Below are 17380 nucleotides of genomic sequence, written 5' to 3' on the forward strand. Positions count from 1 at the left end.
ACGTATGCTGAATGGATACAGCAAATGAGCAACGCAGTGTGTGAAGCGGAGATAGAGTCGGAGACGTGCCCTCAGCGCTTTTCTTTCAAAGTTATTCCCGCCCACAGAAATACAGTACTAGTATCTGCATTTTCTGCGCACGGAAGTGTTTTTGCATGGCAGTGAGACCCTATCTTCCTACATTTCGAGGAGGTACAATAGGAATGAGGAAGTGCTAATCGCGAATATAACGAGAACTGAAGGGGGAAAAAAATAATGTTTACGGGATACTCTTCGATCGCGACGCCTGTTTACTTTGCCTCGAGTTCTTTCGTAATGGGGGTTCCCCTTTCTACATCCCTCATTACACAATGTAGATAACGGGTCTTTAGACACTGGCGGCAGGGGGTTATTCTACACCTCAATGTTTTGACGAAGAGAAAGGGCGAGATTATGTTATTCGAATTGACATAAGACAAAACTTCTATTTTCGACACTGATGTGAAGATTTGACCCCTCTCCCAGTCAACTATAAGAGTAACACGCAATCAAGCAATGAGACAGTTCCATTTATTAAAGCGAAATACACGATATCAGACGAAATGAATGAACTAAAGATGATTGATAATTGCGTGAAGATTCGTGTATGGTTTGCTCAGCACAATGAAGCATTTCCAGTCCTCATCAAAGATGTAGCTCAGGTGCAGAGCTGAGATTGAAAGTTTTATTGAGAACATACGACACTTATATAAGAACTTTGATAAACGTAAATTACTTATATGTCACTGTCATTATCTGCAATTCTTTCTGGAGAATCAAAATCTCAGGATATTCATCATGGTCTTACACTAGCTCATAATCATTCGTACATGGAAATCCCCCTTCTTATAAGTGAATTTCAACGTGCATTCCATGGTTTATTATCTTAATTGTGTTTATCAAATGCATCATCTTCACCATTTTCGCCACCAAACACTTACAGTAGGCCTACAATGTGTGATTACGATGAAAACGTATCATGTTCTTTTTTCCTTTCATTGTTCTCCTTCAGCAGCCTATCAAACACAAACAGCGGCAGTGATAAATATACACTTTCCCTCACAAGTATCCATACACACACACACACACACAAACAAACAAACAAACAAATCTCAAATACAAACTACGTAATATTCAATAGTATAATAGGCCTACTTCTATTACTGTTAACCTTTTAGAGACTATTATAAGTACCATCTTGGAATGCTATTCACTTTGAGCACAAAATTTGGGCACAAAGTTTGAGCACTTTGAGTTGCCGGCGGCACTGACTGGTTTAATCATGCCAAATAACACATTCATTAGTCGAACGCATTTCTCGATGTAATAATAATAAAAAAAAAATGCTCTTAACCCTATTCTAACTGGGGGGGGGGGGGGGGGGGGGTCAAATTGACCCCCCCCCCTCGACGTTTCGCGCCACGATTTCGCAACGCGCAAAGCTTTTGCCGCGTCTTTTCACAACTTTTTTCATTGAAGTTACGTAATGTTTTGCATATGCATGTCAACCAAAAAACAGCTCAAATTCATGATATCGTGTGCAAATCCAATGCAAATTGTGTTTTTTGGTTAAATTGATACAAATTAGATTATTTCAACTTTTAACCATTGAAATTAATCAATTCTACTGTAGAAAAGCCTGAAAAAGTGCCTGCAACAAGTTTTGGCAAAAAAACAATAGAAAACAAAAGGTTGAAAAAACAATAGAATACATAAGAAATTAACAAAACAATAAAAAACAAAAGAAATTAATTTCAATTGAGCTATTTTTTTACACAAAAATTGTTTGATGTGTCTTGAGGAATTCTGACACAAAAATTTAGCAATCCTCCAGTCTTTTTAATGGAGTTATAGGTGAAAATATGATTTCATGCACAAATTTGCATAATGAATTTATTAAAAATAGAAAGGCAATATTTTTCTATTGTACGACAATGTAATCTTGTAGTTGACATCCAGCTCTATCTTCAGGCAAAATTTCACGGCGATCGCGCTATCGGCGGCTGAGATCTGAAGGGGGGGGGGTCAAATTGACCCCCCCCCCCCCCCCCCTCAGTAAAAACTTGGTCTCAAATAGCCCAGTTAGAATAGGGTTAAACTGAAAGGGGCTCAAATACATGTATATCCGAGCTGGGCCAGCCTTTCCCTCTCCATGGCATCCCAACGCTACTGGGTCCTCAACTCATCAATTCCTAATTCGATCTCTCATCTAATCTCCTTTAACTCATCATCTCTATCTCAATCTTATTTACACTCCATTCACAAATCTGTCCACCAGTCTCGATTAGTACCACCCACTCCTCAAACCACACCCAAATAAAGGGATGGATAGTTTTTGTTGAGAAGGGGATTCAAAACCTAACTTTTTGTAAGATACAATGTACTTAATGTTCTACATAAATTATCAAACAGCATACAACTCTACGAGAAATGAAAAGTTTATTTGATGAAAATCGGTTTCAAAATGGCTGAGATATCCAAAAACAAAGTAAAACAAAGTGGTCCTAATAAAAAGTGTGTGTGTTTTTTTTATAATCTCAGTAATTTCAAAACCGATTTTTATCAAATAAACTTTTAATTCCTCTTAGAAGTGTATGCACTTTTAACATTTTTTATATGAGGTCCTTGCGAAAAGTTAAAATCTGAATCCCCATCTCAACAAAAACTATACCATCCCTTTAAATTTATCAAGCCCTTCATTTGCAAATTGGGAGATATTATACCTCTTTCTGTGTCGAAGGTTTTCATACATATCATGGCACTGGGTGACATATTCTCACTTCAAGACTCAAGATGGACTAAATTACTACAAACTTTCCTATATTGGTATAAATTGAATATAATTTCATTCTTTTCAAGACTGTAATATCATCTCATTAACAGACAAGTCACGGTACAAATGATTCAAGATCATGCATAAAAAAATGAATGAGATTTAACTGTAAAACAACTATTGGTAAATAAGCAATCATTATATTCATAAATAGAGTCATATCTACATTTAAACATAATTGGTGTTGTTTATTTGTCTTCTATACCAACTCTGATAGTGCACTGCTTACCCAATAAATTCATGGTCTCGAGGTCCAACATCCCGACACATATTCAGGAGAGGCACATGGTTATCCTTCAGCTGTTTGATTAAATAACAGAGAACAGTGCACTGCAGAATGAACACAGCTTGATTCCTATTGGACACAAATGTTATCATCTAAGTGAACACTCAGTGGACTGTAGAAGGTATACAAACTGCAAAAAAAAAACCACAGTGTATTGTAAGGGTTAAGCATAAAATTTGAATGTGTTGGTAAAACTGGTCTGTTCAGGCTTGACAATTACTCTTTAGTACTGATAGGTGCACAATAACTTGCATATCACATCGTTCTTGTATCATCAAAATCCAGATCAATGTATATGACATTTGCTATGAACAAACACCATACAAAGACTCACTTTTACAAATTTCAAATATTAAAATCTGCATTTATATGTTCAGATACATCACAACTTTGAGGGCGGTAGAAGAAATCTTGATATGTATTTTTTACTACTTATGAATATTTGAAATGATGGGGGGGGGGGACAAGAAAATAAAAAATAACCCCCTAAAATAAGCAAAAAAGCAAATAGAAAACTCCCAAATAACACAAATAAATATCATGAAAATATGTCCTTGATGTCCCCTATTCAAAGCTTAATTCAGAACAGCCCAGGTTTCAAACTTGAGAACTGGAATTGATGCTCTGCTCATCTTTAAAGACTCTTTGAGAGCTGAATGTTATACTGTGATGTTGTTAATCGTAATGTACAATAGCATTATCGTAAGTGCGAACCAATACCTTTGTACCCCTTCCCCAATAACAAACAAACACAAAATGACGCTCTAAACTGAAAAAAACAAAACAAAACTGAAAGTCATAAACAGGGTGATATGAAGTGCCTCAAAGCTCCTTGCTTATTAACATACTTTGGACGAATTGTGAATACATGAAAATGTAGGCATCATAACTGAATTGCCAGCTGACATTTGATTTTCATCTACATATCAATGGTAATTAAACATGTGAAACATCTTGAATCCTGAGATTCAAATGCCAATATCAGCAGCAACTCTTTCAAACCATATACTGTACAACATGATATATTCGCGACACGAAATTTTCGCGAATTGGAGCCGGCTGCCTCTTTTGTGGCATGAAATTTTAGCGAATTGCCACTGGCGTGCAATGCATACAGTTCAGACACAAACTTTCACATACATTTTATTTTCGCGAATCTTGGCGCTTGTGAAATTAAAATGCACGCAAACATTCCTCGTTTTACAGCACAATGTATTATAATGAAATCATCCATGTTTTTCTCTTTTTTTTAAAAGCTCACACTGTATATGATTGTAAAACCTTCTAATTCCTGAAAATACACTTACTCTGATAGTTTGCAACATGCTACTTGCATGTAGTATGCATATTTTCTTTTTTCAGTCACATGATTAAAATGCTAACAAAACAAGCAATGAAAGACTAGGTATCACTGGGCAGTACAATTGGTTATTCAAAGACTTATAAGCAACTATTCTTCACTATTATGCTAGCTTTACACGATGTTTCCATTGGCCATAGCAATTCATATTTAAGGCTACTGTGAATTGAATGGGACGGATGTGAGTCAGAGCGGGGGGACCGTCCCTACATTTAAATGCAACGAGCTGTAATTGCAGTGGATGTTGTCACAGATTTTTAAACCGCTTCAAAATTTGCCACTGCAGTCACAGTGTGGATGAGAAACATAGTATGCAATAGTAAAACAAGGTAAATGACACATTACCACACCAGGGCCCCGTTGCAAGAAAGTTGCAATCAATTGCAAATAATTGCTAATTTTGAAACAACCATTCTGATTGGCTCAGGGTCTGCCCTATTAAGAAGACATGCATGCAACAATGATTTTGATTGGCCAGTGACAATCAGTTGCAAGTTGCGTTTAAACGCAAAGTTTCTAGCAACGGGGCCCAGGACCCATAATATCAAGAAAGAAGATCAAGCTGTGAATCAGACATTCTGCTATACAATGTATCAGTCATCATTATGACACGTAATCTGCAGCATAAGGTACAATGACTGAAAGTCACACTATAATTTCTAATACAAGTACATCTCTTCAAAATGATTGCAAGTCACATTATAATTTGTAATACATATACATCTCTTAAAAAGTAGACTCCCACATTTGGGAAGTTACACAGCTTATCATATAAAAAGAGGAATTTGAAACTGCCCCATTGTGCAGTAACTATTAAAAAAGGAAGGAAGAATCAGAGCAGTTTGCATGGAGATTTAGCTACGTAGTTTCCTTTGTGGCCCTAATTTGCTTGCATGAGCTTGTTACTTGCTTGGTATTAACCCTATTCTAACTGGGCTATTTGAGACCAAGTTTTTACTGGGGGGGTCAATTTGACCCCCCCTTCAGATCTCGGCCGCCGATCGCGCGATCGCCGCGAAATTTTGCCTGAACATAGAGCCGGATGTCAACTACAAGATTACATGGTCATACAATAGAAAAATGTTGATTTCATATTTTTTAATAAATTAATCATGCAAATTGATGCATGAAATCATATTTTCACCTATAACTCCATCAAAAAGACTGAAGGATTATTAAATTTTTGTGTCAGAGTTCCTCAAGACACATCAAACAATTTTCTTGTAAAAAAATAGTGCAATCAAAATCATTTTCTTTTGTTTTTTATTGTTTTGTTAATTTCTTATGTATTTTATTGTTTTTTCAATCTTTTGTTTTCTATTGTTTTTTTGCCAAAATTTGTTGGAGGCACTTTTTCAAGCTTATCTACATTAGAATTGATTTATTTCAATGGTTAAAAGTTGAAATAATCTAATTTATATCAATTAAACAAAAAAACACAGTTTGCATTGGATTTGCACACGAAATCATGAATTCGAGCAGTTTTCGAGTTGACATGCATATGCAAAACATTGCATAACTTCAGAACGGTGTACCCGGATGTCGCAAATTTGGTCTCAAAATATGCGGGAGACTTCAGTGAAAAAAGTCAAGAAACGACGCGGCAAAATCTTTGCGCGTTGCGGAATCGTGGCGCGAAACGTCGAGGGGGGGGGGTCAATTTGACCCCCCCCCCCCCCAGTTAGAATAGGGTTAAACAATGGGAGGACTTCACAATTATAGACTTCCTTGTTTGCATCTGTTAGTTAATGACTGTGGAAAAACAGTATACAAGACATGGGAAAAAAATAAACTAAAGCTGCTCAGACTGACTTACCACTTAATGAATCTTCAGAACTTAGAATAAGCAGAAAAAAACACAAACAACAGTGTGAAAAAAAAAGATTGTCTAACTTACAACCATCTTTGGTTTGAATACCAGCTATGCCATTTGGTGATCTCTATGTGAATTATAAGAATTTGGTGTAGCAAATTATTTTCAACACAAAATCTGACACTTTGGTTCTCCGTGAGTACTAGCTAGGTATAATTATATTCTCTTTGGGGAGTGGCTCGAGCAGGACTTAAAAAATACTCTTCCCTGGTTGCCAATCAAAAGAGACATGTCTCAGCAGGCTGGCTTTTGGTACACAAGTTATGCATTTTTCTGACAGTATACGTTGATAAAATTGTGATAGTGGTGTAAGGAGCAGTGTTTACACTTGAGCAAAATTAAGTTCTATTAGGCTGGTTGCCAGGGAATTGCTCTCCTTCTGAAAATTCCCTCTCCTTCATTTCCTAAAACTCAACTCATCCCGACTCCCCCACCCCCCCCCCCCCAAAAAAAAAAAGGAGGGGGGGGGGGGAAATGATAGGTAATATTCTGTCACACACTCATGTGCTTCCATGGTCTACAGTAACATGGAACGGATATATATAAGTGATAAAAATTACATGAATGCAATTAAATGAAAGATTAAATGCTATATGTACACAAACTTTGGCTTTAGAATTTGTATCTTGGGCTGTGACTTCGTTTGCACACATATTTGTTGCTGTGCGGTTTAATGAAGGCAAAGCCCAGAGCAACCAGCAGCAAGAGTGTGGTTTGCCATGGCGGGTGACCTTTGACACTTCAAGAATGATGGCTTTACAGGAATACTAGGACAAACCAGTCTCTTCAAGCAGAAGAGAACAAGGAATTAGAGGTGAAATCAACTCTGTTTTTTCTCTCTCCCTGATGATCTGACAATGATGTCCTGAATATCACTACCATCATCAAATTATAAAATGCACTGCACAGTACATTACAATGTACAAGTTACTTTATCACAAACTTAGCTCAGTGTACATAGCAAATCAAAATTTACAGGTATACCACTAAATACTGTTGATCAAGAATCATTTTAAACAGCCCAATTGCACCTATTGCTATTCTTCCACTATGTAATTTGAGCATACAGCTAAATATGAAAATATATATGTATATAATTACAGTCAGCTGATGTTTCATTCCAACACCACACACTCCTAGTGAATCAAGTAACTCAACATATTAACTTTTCAGTTTACATTCACACATCTTTCACATCTTTCTTTCTCTCTGTTTCTCTCTCTTTTTCTCAATGTCACTAATCTAACAAGTTCCTACCTCAAATTTTAAAATTCAAGTCAATCTTATGCAAGACCCACAGGCGTCCAGTAGACCTATAAAAATGAGAGGCACACGAAAGCCAGATAAACTTGCCTGATATCAATACTCTGACTTGGTACACGACCCTCAACTTCAGTTTTGGCACTAACATGATTTGATATATTCCTATTCAGGTTAAGTTACAATTTCCCCAATGGGAAAAAACTACCAACTCCCCTACTGGTTCATAGGTTAAAATATGTTTTAAAAACATTTCTTTTGTCAATAATGTTATAACTACAAACAACCCCATTCCCTCTAAAAAGGAAGTCATCACTGTATAATTTGGATAGCTCTAGGGTGATGTTTATATTCATTTTGAATACAGAAATTCAGCAAAGCTTATGAGTGCACATAAATGGGAGGGTCATGAAGCATAGTAATATAATCAACTTGTCTATTGTGGTTGACTGATTGTGTTTTGTCCTCCATAAAAAGCATTTTGTTAAAACACTGCGATATTTCTCTGATATGATACAGCTACATTTTAAAACTCCTCTGACATCTAGGAAATGACATCTCATGTTAAAAACTGGTACGTGATTCATACACCCAAGATCATTCCAGACGAAAGAATCGATGTGTGTGGAATGCCTCAAAGATTTAAAAAGAAACAATCACACATGAATTTGGTCATACATCCAGTGCTTAACCGTGCTTGCGACCTCACATGCTCAGCGGGAAGGCATGAAGAGCTTCTCCATGTTGGCAAAAGGGAATTCTATGAAGAGTGCCATCACGACGGCTGCAGCATACGCCAGGGCGAAGAATCCCACAAAGTATGTCGGCTACACAAAGGGCATAAAGAGAATGTGAAAGAAAAAGTCATCTCACGTGCGTTTCATTACTGAATATTGTCATTAAGTCAGTGCTTGCCATTTTCAGTTACGACGTTACACACATGAATTCATACACTTTCATCATCAAGTTTAGGAATCACAAAATCAGAAGTTGGAACACTTTTTGGGAGGGTAAAAAACGTGTGCAAAAGTGCCTGTAACTACATGTAATGTGAAGTCCCTTCAACCAGGGTCCATGGTCTGCTTGTAATGGCTCTGGACGCTCGGGGGTTCTAGATGCTCTGAGCGTCTATAACTCATTTAGATAACTGTGTCAGAAGTAATAACACTCCATGAGTATGTTGATTTTTTGTAAATGGTGTCCACAATTTTTCACCTAATCACAAACAATGAATTTGTCTTTCCAATTTGAAACTGCTAAGAAAGCCAAATGTAGTTGGGGTGTGGGGATAAGATATTTAGATGAGAAAATTCCTTTTTTTTTAAACTGCTACATTCTTACAGCATTCAGTATCATATCATTATACAGCATTACTGTATAAGCTGTTATTTTCATGCACAGGTATTTTCGCAAATGAGGAGGTCACAGACATTCCCATGAGTTGTTTTCGCAAATTGACGCCAAGGCTATTGTAAATGCTCTATTACCCTATTGCAAGGTAACATTTTTGCGTCTTGTTGAATTTGCAGTCCAAAAGTGATTTGCGAAATTTGAGAAAAAAAAACACCCTGGCGAAAATGCCAGTTTATACAGTTGTATCAGAATAATGTAGCAATGTACCTCAGCTCCAATGTACCACCCAGTGCATTGCCATCGTATTCCCCCCCCCCCCCCCCCCCGTTTCATTCCCTTCAGATGGCATTGTACTCACCATGATCCACAGAGATGCCATAAACGATGTCTTCAGGTTGCCGTAGAAGATGTAGATGACGATCGGATGGAGGAGGTAGGCAGAGTATGTCACTCTGCTCAGAGGGAGCCAGGCGCTCCACGAGAGGATGTCGTTTACCCAACCTGTCAACAAGAGACATGTGGAATCCAGCTGAAACATTTCCCTTCTGAAGGTACATGGAATGAGGAATGAGGTACATTGCTTATCAGACAGTCAGGAAAACATTTAGTTACACACTCACTGAAACAAAATTCTGTTAGACAAATTTTGGACATGCCATTTGCATCCATTGGATGACATCCCATTTCAAGCTCCACTTATGATGATTTTTTTTTCCTCCCATTTATGTGTGTGGACATGCTTATTCAAAGGTAGATTGTACTTTTTGTTTTCTCTGTAACATGTTAGTGATGCAAAATTACAACACACTTTTATGGAATGGACTACTTTCAAGTTATTTGTGTCACACAATGTGTTCAAATACTTTTTAATATTGCTACTGTACATGAGGAGAATGCAGCAATAACTGAAGTATTGACTGAAGAAAGGCAAATATCATAATGCTCTCTTTATGAAATTCTGTCCTAAATCTCCATATAATTCATCCAATTAAGATATATTTCTAGCAACATTTTGCAATGTACAAATCATTCATGTACATGATCCCTGTGTAAATTAAATACATTCCAGACTGTGCTGATTACCAACGAGAGAGAGAGAGAAAAAAATCACATTAAACAAACATCTGAGTTATCATCATAATGGCGCTTTAAATTACCTGGGTGTACTTTGCCCACCACTTACTCATAATCTGCCGTCATATATTATGACATCACTTGATGAACATCTCTGGCAACCACATACTATTCAAATATTGTTACATCTTGGTGGCATAGGTTATATAATTTCAAAATATGGTATACCTCCATAGCCTTCTTTGCAGGCAAACACCACCCAGGAGAGTGCCACTGCCCAGGCAAAGCGGCTGAGCATCTGATAGAGGACTGATCCAGCAAGCGTGACCTTAGCGTGAAACAGACCGTACACACAGCTCATTCCGACAGCGGTGGCTATAGTCCAGCCCAATGCTACCAAGACCTGTAAATACACCAAAATGAGAAAAACAAAATATTGAAAACATATAACAAATATATATGTAAACTGCAAAAGCACTCTGAGAGTGCAGACCTCTACCAGACCAGATTTTCTCAGGTTTCTCCATCACTGATTTTGTTCTTCCCTTGAGATCATTGATTTCCACTCATACGTGCATGCTGAAAGTAGCCCACTTTCCCAATGTAGACGCCTTTTGTTATGTCACCAACTTTCAGCTGCCAGGCACCTTGCCCTAGCAGAAACTAGAACATGCACTTTAGTACGCGCATGCAAACCTAAAATATGCGCAGCTTGAACTCTAAGTTCATTGACCCTACCTGCCAAAATGTCAAAAAACCTTCATAAAATCCATGAAAATTCCCAGATCACTACCAAAATATTATCATCTGTTACTTGTGTCATTCTCAACCTTTTCTGTAATTTTCATCCAAATCTGTGTACTACTTTTTGAGTTATTTTGCACACAAATAAACAAACAAACCAATGTGATGAAAACTTTTGCAGTGGTAATAGAACAACCACCCCCCCCCCCCCCAATTGAGAAAACTGTTATGTCCATTATGTTGTTTATGTATTTAAAAAAAAAAAGCATACTCTTCCACTAAAGCAGCGTGCTCCTTCCTAAAAGAAAGCCTGCCTACATTTGCATTAAACAGCAATTACTAGTTCATGCAAGAAGAATCAGGACAGAAAATATTGAATGGGAGTAGGCTGCAGTAGGTGAATGGACTAGCTTGTTCTTAGATTACCACAGAGGAAAATCCCTTTATTTTAGGATAACTTCCCACTGCCTTGAGGTAGGAAACCCAGAAATCAAAAGTATAGTAGCTTTCTCATTATTTGTTTGTGCTCATTTTGCACTCAGGAATATGGGATAAGACCCATTCCACTGGCAGAGGAAGAAAGTAGATGAAAATTCATCAAAATAAAGGTTAGATATCCTCTACAATGACTAGCTGGCAAGTACACAAAGAAGCAATCCTTCAAATCAGTGAAATTTCACCCTGAGTAGCAGCAATAAAGCTCTATTAAAAGCAGAAGCGACCTTATCACTACTTCATAGCAAGATATAAGTGTTCTTGATTTAGATATTTACAACCTCTACAATATCTAAAGATGGCTTTCATACATTCAACGATCATGCCAGGGCTCTACAGGGATTGTTGTTATTTTGTGTTCTTTCCTGTTTCACCATGCCTTTGCTGGCCAAGCCTATGGCATGATCCTTGGTGTACAGGCATAGTAGAGACAATCCAGAGGAAGATATATGCACACAATTTTATAAACAGTACTGATGAAAATAATCTGGATTTATTCAAATTCATGAAATTCTTCCATTGAGATGTTTTCATTGCAACTTATTGACAAATTGCCCTACGTTGATGTAATTGTTATTTTCTTCGATATAGGGCAATTTGTCAATCAGTTGCAAATAATCTGGATTTAATGCAACGGAATGTGTATTGCTCAGTAAAAGGACCAGAAAAGGAATGGGGGATACTGTGCTCTTCTGTCTAATCTGGTTTTGTTCTTTATGTTTCTCTTGACATAAGACATTGCTACATGAACTCGATCATCTGTATAGGTAACCATGCTTACACCTCTCTGTATTTGTAGCCTATTCACGCTACTGTAAAAGTGGATATTTTTGCACAAGTATTAAATTTCTGGCGCTCGGCCGGGTAAGGTGAATTTTGCGTGTTCTTAATTACGCGGAATCATGACATTACCCACTGGAACATACAGCATGCAAAAATATTTGCATGCTTTTATTTTCACTCTAGCTTCTGGTTGCGCAAAATGCATGAAAATTTCCACACCGCAAAAAATTCCACTTTTACAGTATCACATGACTGCCCCCCCACGGAAGAAAGCAGTAACTGCATAACTGCTGAGCTGAGATAAATGCGATTTTGTGTTTTTTTGCAGATTCTTTAAAAACACAGAAACATTCAAAAATAATTTTGTGGTATGATTATGCACCATACCTAGTTGTCTAAAAATACCTAGAAAAAAAATATGTTTCCATTATTTTTTAAATGTTATTTAGGAAAATGCAGTTACTGCGGTGGCTCACCCTTGTTTCTGGGTAGTTTCCCCACGGAAAAAAGCAGTAACTGCAGACGGCCAGGAGTCTGCTGTTTTCCCCATGGAAAAAAGCAGTAACTGCACATGTCACATGACCATAGGAGGAGAATTGTTACCACCACCAGGTTATAAAGTTCTTCTACTTTCTGGTTAGTCTAGATCTATAAGATCTAGGACCTAACGCTAGACCTAGACTAGGTCTTGTCGATTGAATGGCATTCTGTGTAAAAATAAGGCCTAGGGCCTACCCTAATTGAACTTTGAAGTGCCCGGCCTTGCCCCTGACACATGACCCTGGACTAGACAATAAAATATCAAGTCTCTTCGTCTTAGATCCTAGTCGAACTCTGACATTACACTTAAGCTAGACTACAGATCTATGCCCAATGTTAGTGCTAGACCTAGATCTATTACGTTAGATTAGGCCTAGGCCTACTGACATTTTATCTAACACTAAACAGTTAACAATACTAGGCCTAGATCTACTCTGTAACGTTAGATCTGGTACGCGGTAGACCTATAGGGCCTACATCTAACGTTAGACTAACGTTAGTGTATTAATACTAGTGCTCATCTCCCTTCAATATATTTTCAGCTCACCTAGATTTTCTGGTTCTGGCCAAAGCCATGGCTACCATGACTTTTCTTCTGCCATTCATGATAGATTTACAGGCATGCCTGGACCGCAGAAACTGTGTGACAGCATGGTTAGCACTGGCATGATCACTCAGACTGTACCAGACCTGAATACTGTGCAAGTGATGACTGTGATGTGATGCAGTGTTTAGCTAGTTACTGTGCAGTATGCTGCAGAATTTACGCGCATGCAGCTAGCTGCACGCGTATTCTACACTCTGAGCGCGCTGAGTCTGCCAGGTTTGCTAGTCTCCAGAAAGAAGCTTTTTCTACAACTTGTCATATGATTCCCTGCGGGCAGAGTCAAGTTACTGGTGAAACAATCTTTTTTATATCTACTCCCCTAAATTATGGAAGAAACTGCTGTTTACATTGTTAAAAAAAAATTAGTAGAAAAAATAAATGGTATTAGGGAAAAAATATACAGGAAGGACTATACAGAGTCTGAATGATTAGACTAAATTGTTAGTTACTGCTTTCTTCCGTGGGCTTTGTTAGTTACTGCTTTCTTCCGTGGGGAAACTTGCAAAGTTGAATCAACTGGATGCAGTTACTGCTTTTTGCAAAAGTGAAAAATTGCATTTTTGGTCACTTTCATTTTTTTTGTGTGCAAAACTGACCTGTTAACATTGGAGAGCATTGGGTAAACTATTCATTTTTGCAAAAAAGTAAACATTCATAAAATGTCAGTTACTGCGTTTTTCCGTGGGGGGGCAGATGATGAGACAGAGTTGGGTGCTCAACTTGAGCAGCACGGATCAATGTCTACCTGGATCCATTTTGTGATCCTTGAATGTGTGAAAGCTACTTTTAAAACAAATGAACTGACACAGAGACACTGGTCCTACCTACCGGTTTAAGGCGGATTTTCCTGTCACCTTGGCGATACATCAGGAACCCTAGGAGCATGCCCACCAGGTAGGGAGGTATCCGACAGTACGGCTTGCTGTAGATTACCGACGAGAAGTCCATGGTAGGCTTGTCATAGCCCGGAATTTGTCTGTATGCAACAACATGACAGGTGTGACAAATGCCTTTCAAATCTCAAAGAATAAGAGGATTGGAGGGTGGGTGCTTGGGTAGGGGCATGGGATAGAGCTTACCTGAGCTTCAAGATAAATTTGAAATTGGTGCAAGTATGAGGAATGAAAATGAAAGAATGGATTACAATATGAAATAGATTTCAAATGGGGAAGAACAGACTTTAGAATATGCAAGAAGAAAGGAGAAAGGAAAAATAGTTTCCCCCACTTGTACCAAAAGTGCGCGAAAGGGTGATGAGTACTTACGCTCCACTTGGGCCAAACTTGTAAATTCCAGTCAGGGCACCGGTCACGCCAAAGCTTGCGAAGAGAAGGAACCCAATGAGGGACAATCCTAGTGGGGGGAAGCTGGAGGAAAAATGCACAAAATAACATCGTGGTCAGATTATATGCATTGATAGCTCTTCATGCCAAGGCTTGGCAATCTCCATAAAGATTTGGTCTCTATGCACTGATCAGCTTCACATGAAAAGCGTAGTTCACACCATATCCTAGCCCACATGCCTTAATTATCTGACGTTCAATATCAACAAATGTGCAAATAAGATGTAAATATTTGTTGGTGTTGTCTGCTTATTTTATTGGTATCAGGCTGTTTCAAGTTATATTGCCCCATCTTGACCTGGTCCAAGAAGTGTGTGGGTATGTCGGTCGACAGGAAACTCTACAAGTGTACATTATCATATTTTTTGTGCATCCTATGGGGTAACATAAAATATATCCCATGAACATTACAAGCTGGATGATCACTCAGGTACCTATGACGATGTAATACTTGAGTAATGGGGTTGATGGTGATGGAGCACAAACAAAAACAAATCACACATATACATACAAACACATTATACTCTTGGACACAAACACTTTAATGTGCATAATATGTATACCCACTCTAACATACATATATGCAGGCATTCGTATGCACATATGTTCACAAGTATACTCTGGCAAAGCCCTTATAAGGGGACATTCCCGGACTGAGATTTCATATGCACACACACACTCTAATGGGCATAAAATATATACCCACTCTAACATTCACATACGAAGGCACTCATATGCAAATATGTGTCACAAACACACTTAGGCAAGCTCCCTTTATAAGGAGATATTTGTTGACCGAGATTTCACAAAATAACCATGGCTACTTACTAGTACAGGGGTAAGATTATCAAAGGACTGATGACAAAGAACTGCATATCATTTGCCAGATACCACACCCAGCCGATGCACTGTAAAGTAGGAAAAAAAAAAATCAGAAAAGAGAACATTTGACTCTAGAAACAATCAAGATATCTAGTAAAATATTCTGTAAGAAGTGACAATGATAATAAATCTACTACTACAACTGTCATTAACACCATTAACTACTACTACCACTACCACCACCATCACCACCACTACTGCTGATAATATTGATTAAAAAAAAATCAACAAGAACAAATTTTAGCATGTATGCTAAAATCCAACCACATTAATCTTCAGCTTCCTACAAATTTTGCAGTGCTATACAAATTTGTTGAGCAAAGTGCAGTTGATAAAGCATGTCCCTGAAGGACAAATTAATAAAACATTACCAGGCTCAAACTCTAGTACTAGTCTCCTCATCAAAAGTGCAGTGTGTAATCCACTTGGCCATGTATTCACACTGAACAGTTTTGCACATGCATTATGTGGGCATGTGGAGGTGTCAGTGACTGCACTTTCTGCTACATGAATATCAGCAATCTAAAATTTCTGCTTATCCCCAAAAGATGTACAAATCCTTCTAAGGATCAGTGGCCCCCCTAGTTTCAGGCATCATGGCTGACAAAAGAAATGTGCCAATACTGCGGGGGTTTTTTTCCGGGAATGTGTCCTCATTTCATGTACTTTTCACAAAGCAATAACAAACATGCTAAAATAGCAAACAGAATGAAAAATAAGTAGCACTAAAAGAAATATGGCACTTCTTAAATCTATTGAACCCTTTTCTTTTTCCTTTTTAACTCTGAAGCATCTCAAATTGAAATCTAATTCTTCTTCTTTAGAGCACAGGCACTCTGCACTCTAAAAATTTCTTGCTGAAGCATGAATGAGTGTTGTGAGGTACCCAACAGAACACACTTATTATGACTCTTTGATTTTTACTCTCGTAAACATACCTCATTCATGAACATTCTGGGGTAAAAATTGTTGATGTACAAAATGTTGGTCCACCAGTAGTTGATGCAGCTGTCCACATTCTGGTACATGTTCCACAGTGGTGCATCACCCATTACTGGTTTGATGTACATCCATATAAGTATTGTTGTAAGGACTGCTGGAGTAAGCCTGCATAATCATGCATACAAAAAAATGAGACAAAAACAAAAACAAAAATCTCTACATTTGGTTGCAAATTCCTGATTTTTCTCATATTTTGATTGTGTGGGTTGGAGGTGGGGGAAGAGGGTAGCAAAAGCTAGCCATATGTACAATCAGATCAACAACAGAATTTTAAGCAAAGAGCAATGCATAACCGATTTTGTACTTTAGCAGTCTGTCAGTACATTCAGGTACTAGTTACACAAATAATATGCTCTGGTTACTAGATCCAGACAATCCTGCTGCACGGTAACTCCAAATTACAAGAAGTGCACAAGTAAACACCACAAACGTGATCCTGCTTGCCCTCCGCATGTTATGCATAGGTGTGTGAGATCACCTCATTCATTTTCAAGTTGCATGCGGTCAAGTTTGACCACTAGTGACAAAATGTCTACATTTATATGCGATAGGGAGGATTACCACAGCCTGTGTGTATCAAGTATGCATACAGTTGGCAGCAAAATTATTCAACCCCTCTCTTACATTTTGGACACTCTGGCATACTGAATTACATCATAACTGCAGATTATTACTAAATCATACAAGTGGTGATCAGATAGTTTGTTACAAGTAAATAACAGATCAGTAGCCTTTGATTTGCATATAGTTACAAACTTTGATCATTCATGCATAAAGAGATATGGTCCAGTGAGCACATTTATGGTCATTTTCAGTCCTTTCGGTGATCACTGAAGCGTAACGTGAAATGCTTCATTAAACATGGTTTGTTCATTCAATGTTTTGATAGGCGACACACTATGACTGAATTTGATATAGGATTCTTAA

At 37.9% G+C, this 17380-nt stretch overlaps 1 protein-coding gene across 1 annotated transcript in view; it reads right to left on the reverse strand.

Moving 5' to 3' along the window:
• Nucleotides 1–8318: 8318 nt before the first annotated feature.
• Nucleotides 8319–17380, reverse strand: part of LOC140232767 (O-acyltransferase like protein-like) — a 62675-nt gene continuing 53613 nt past the window's right edge. Inside the window, exons 12-18 of the mRNA XM_072312881.1 lie at nucleotides 16390–16558; nucleotides 15398–15477; nucleotides 14492–14593; nucleotides 14055–14202; nucleotides 10286–10460; nucleotides 9342–9484; nucleotides 8319–8457 (exon numbers count right to left, since the gene is read on the reverse strand). Of these exons, the coding sequence (XP_072168982.1) occupies nucleotides 8344–8457; nucleotides 9342–9484; nucleotides 10286–10460; nucleotides 14055–14202; nucleotides 14492–14593; nucleotides 15398–15477; nucleotides 16390–16558 (931 nt within the window). The 3' untranslated portion in view covers nucleotides 8319–8343. The remainder of the gene's footprint in view (nucleotides 8458–9341; nucleotides 9485–10285; nucleotides 10461–14054; nucleotides 14203–14491; nucleotides 14594–15397; nucleotides 15478–16389; nucleotides 16559–17380) is intronic.

The sequence above is a fragment of the Diadema setosum genome, chromosome 9 (genome assembly GCF_964275005.1).
Source record: "Diadema setosum chromosome 9, eeDiaSeto1, whole genome shotgun sequence".
NCBI classification, from domain to species: domain Eukaryota; kingdom Metazoa; phylum Echinodermata; class Echinoidea; order Diadematoida; family Diadematidae; genus Diadema; species Diadema setosum.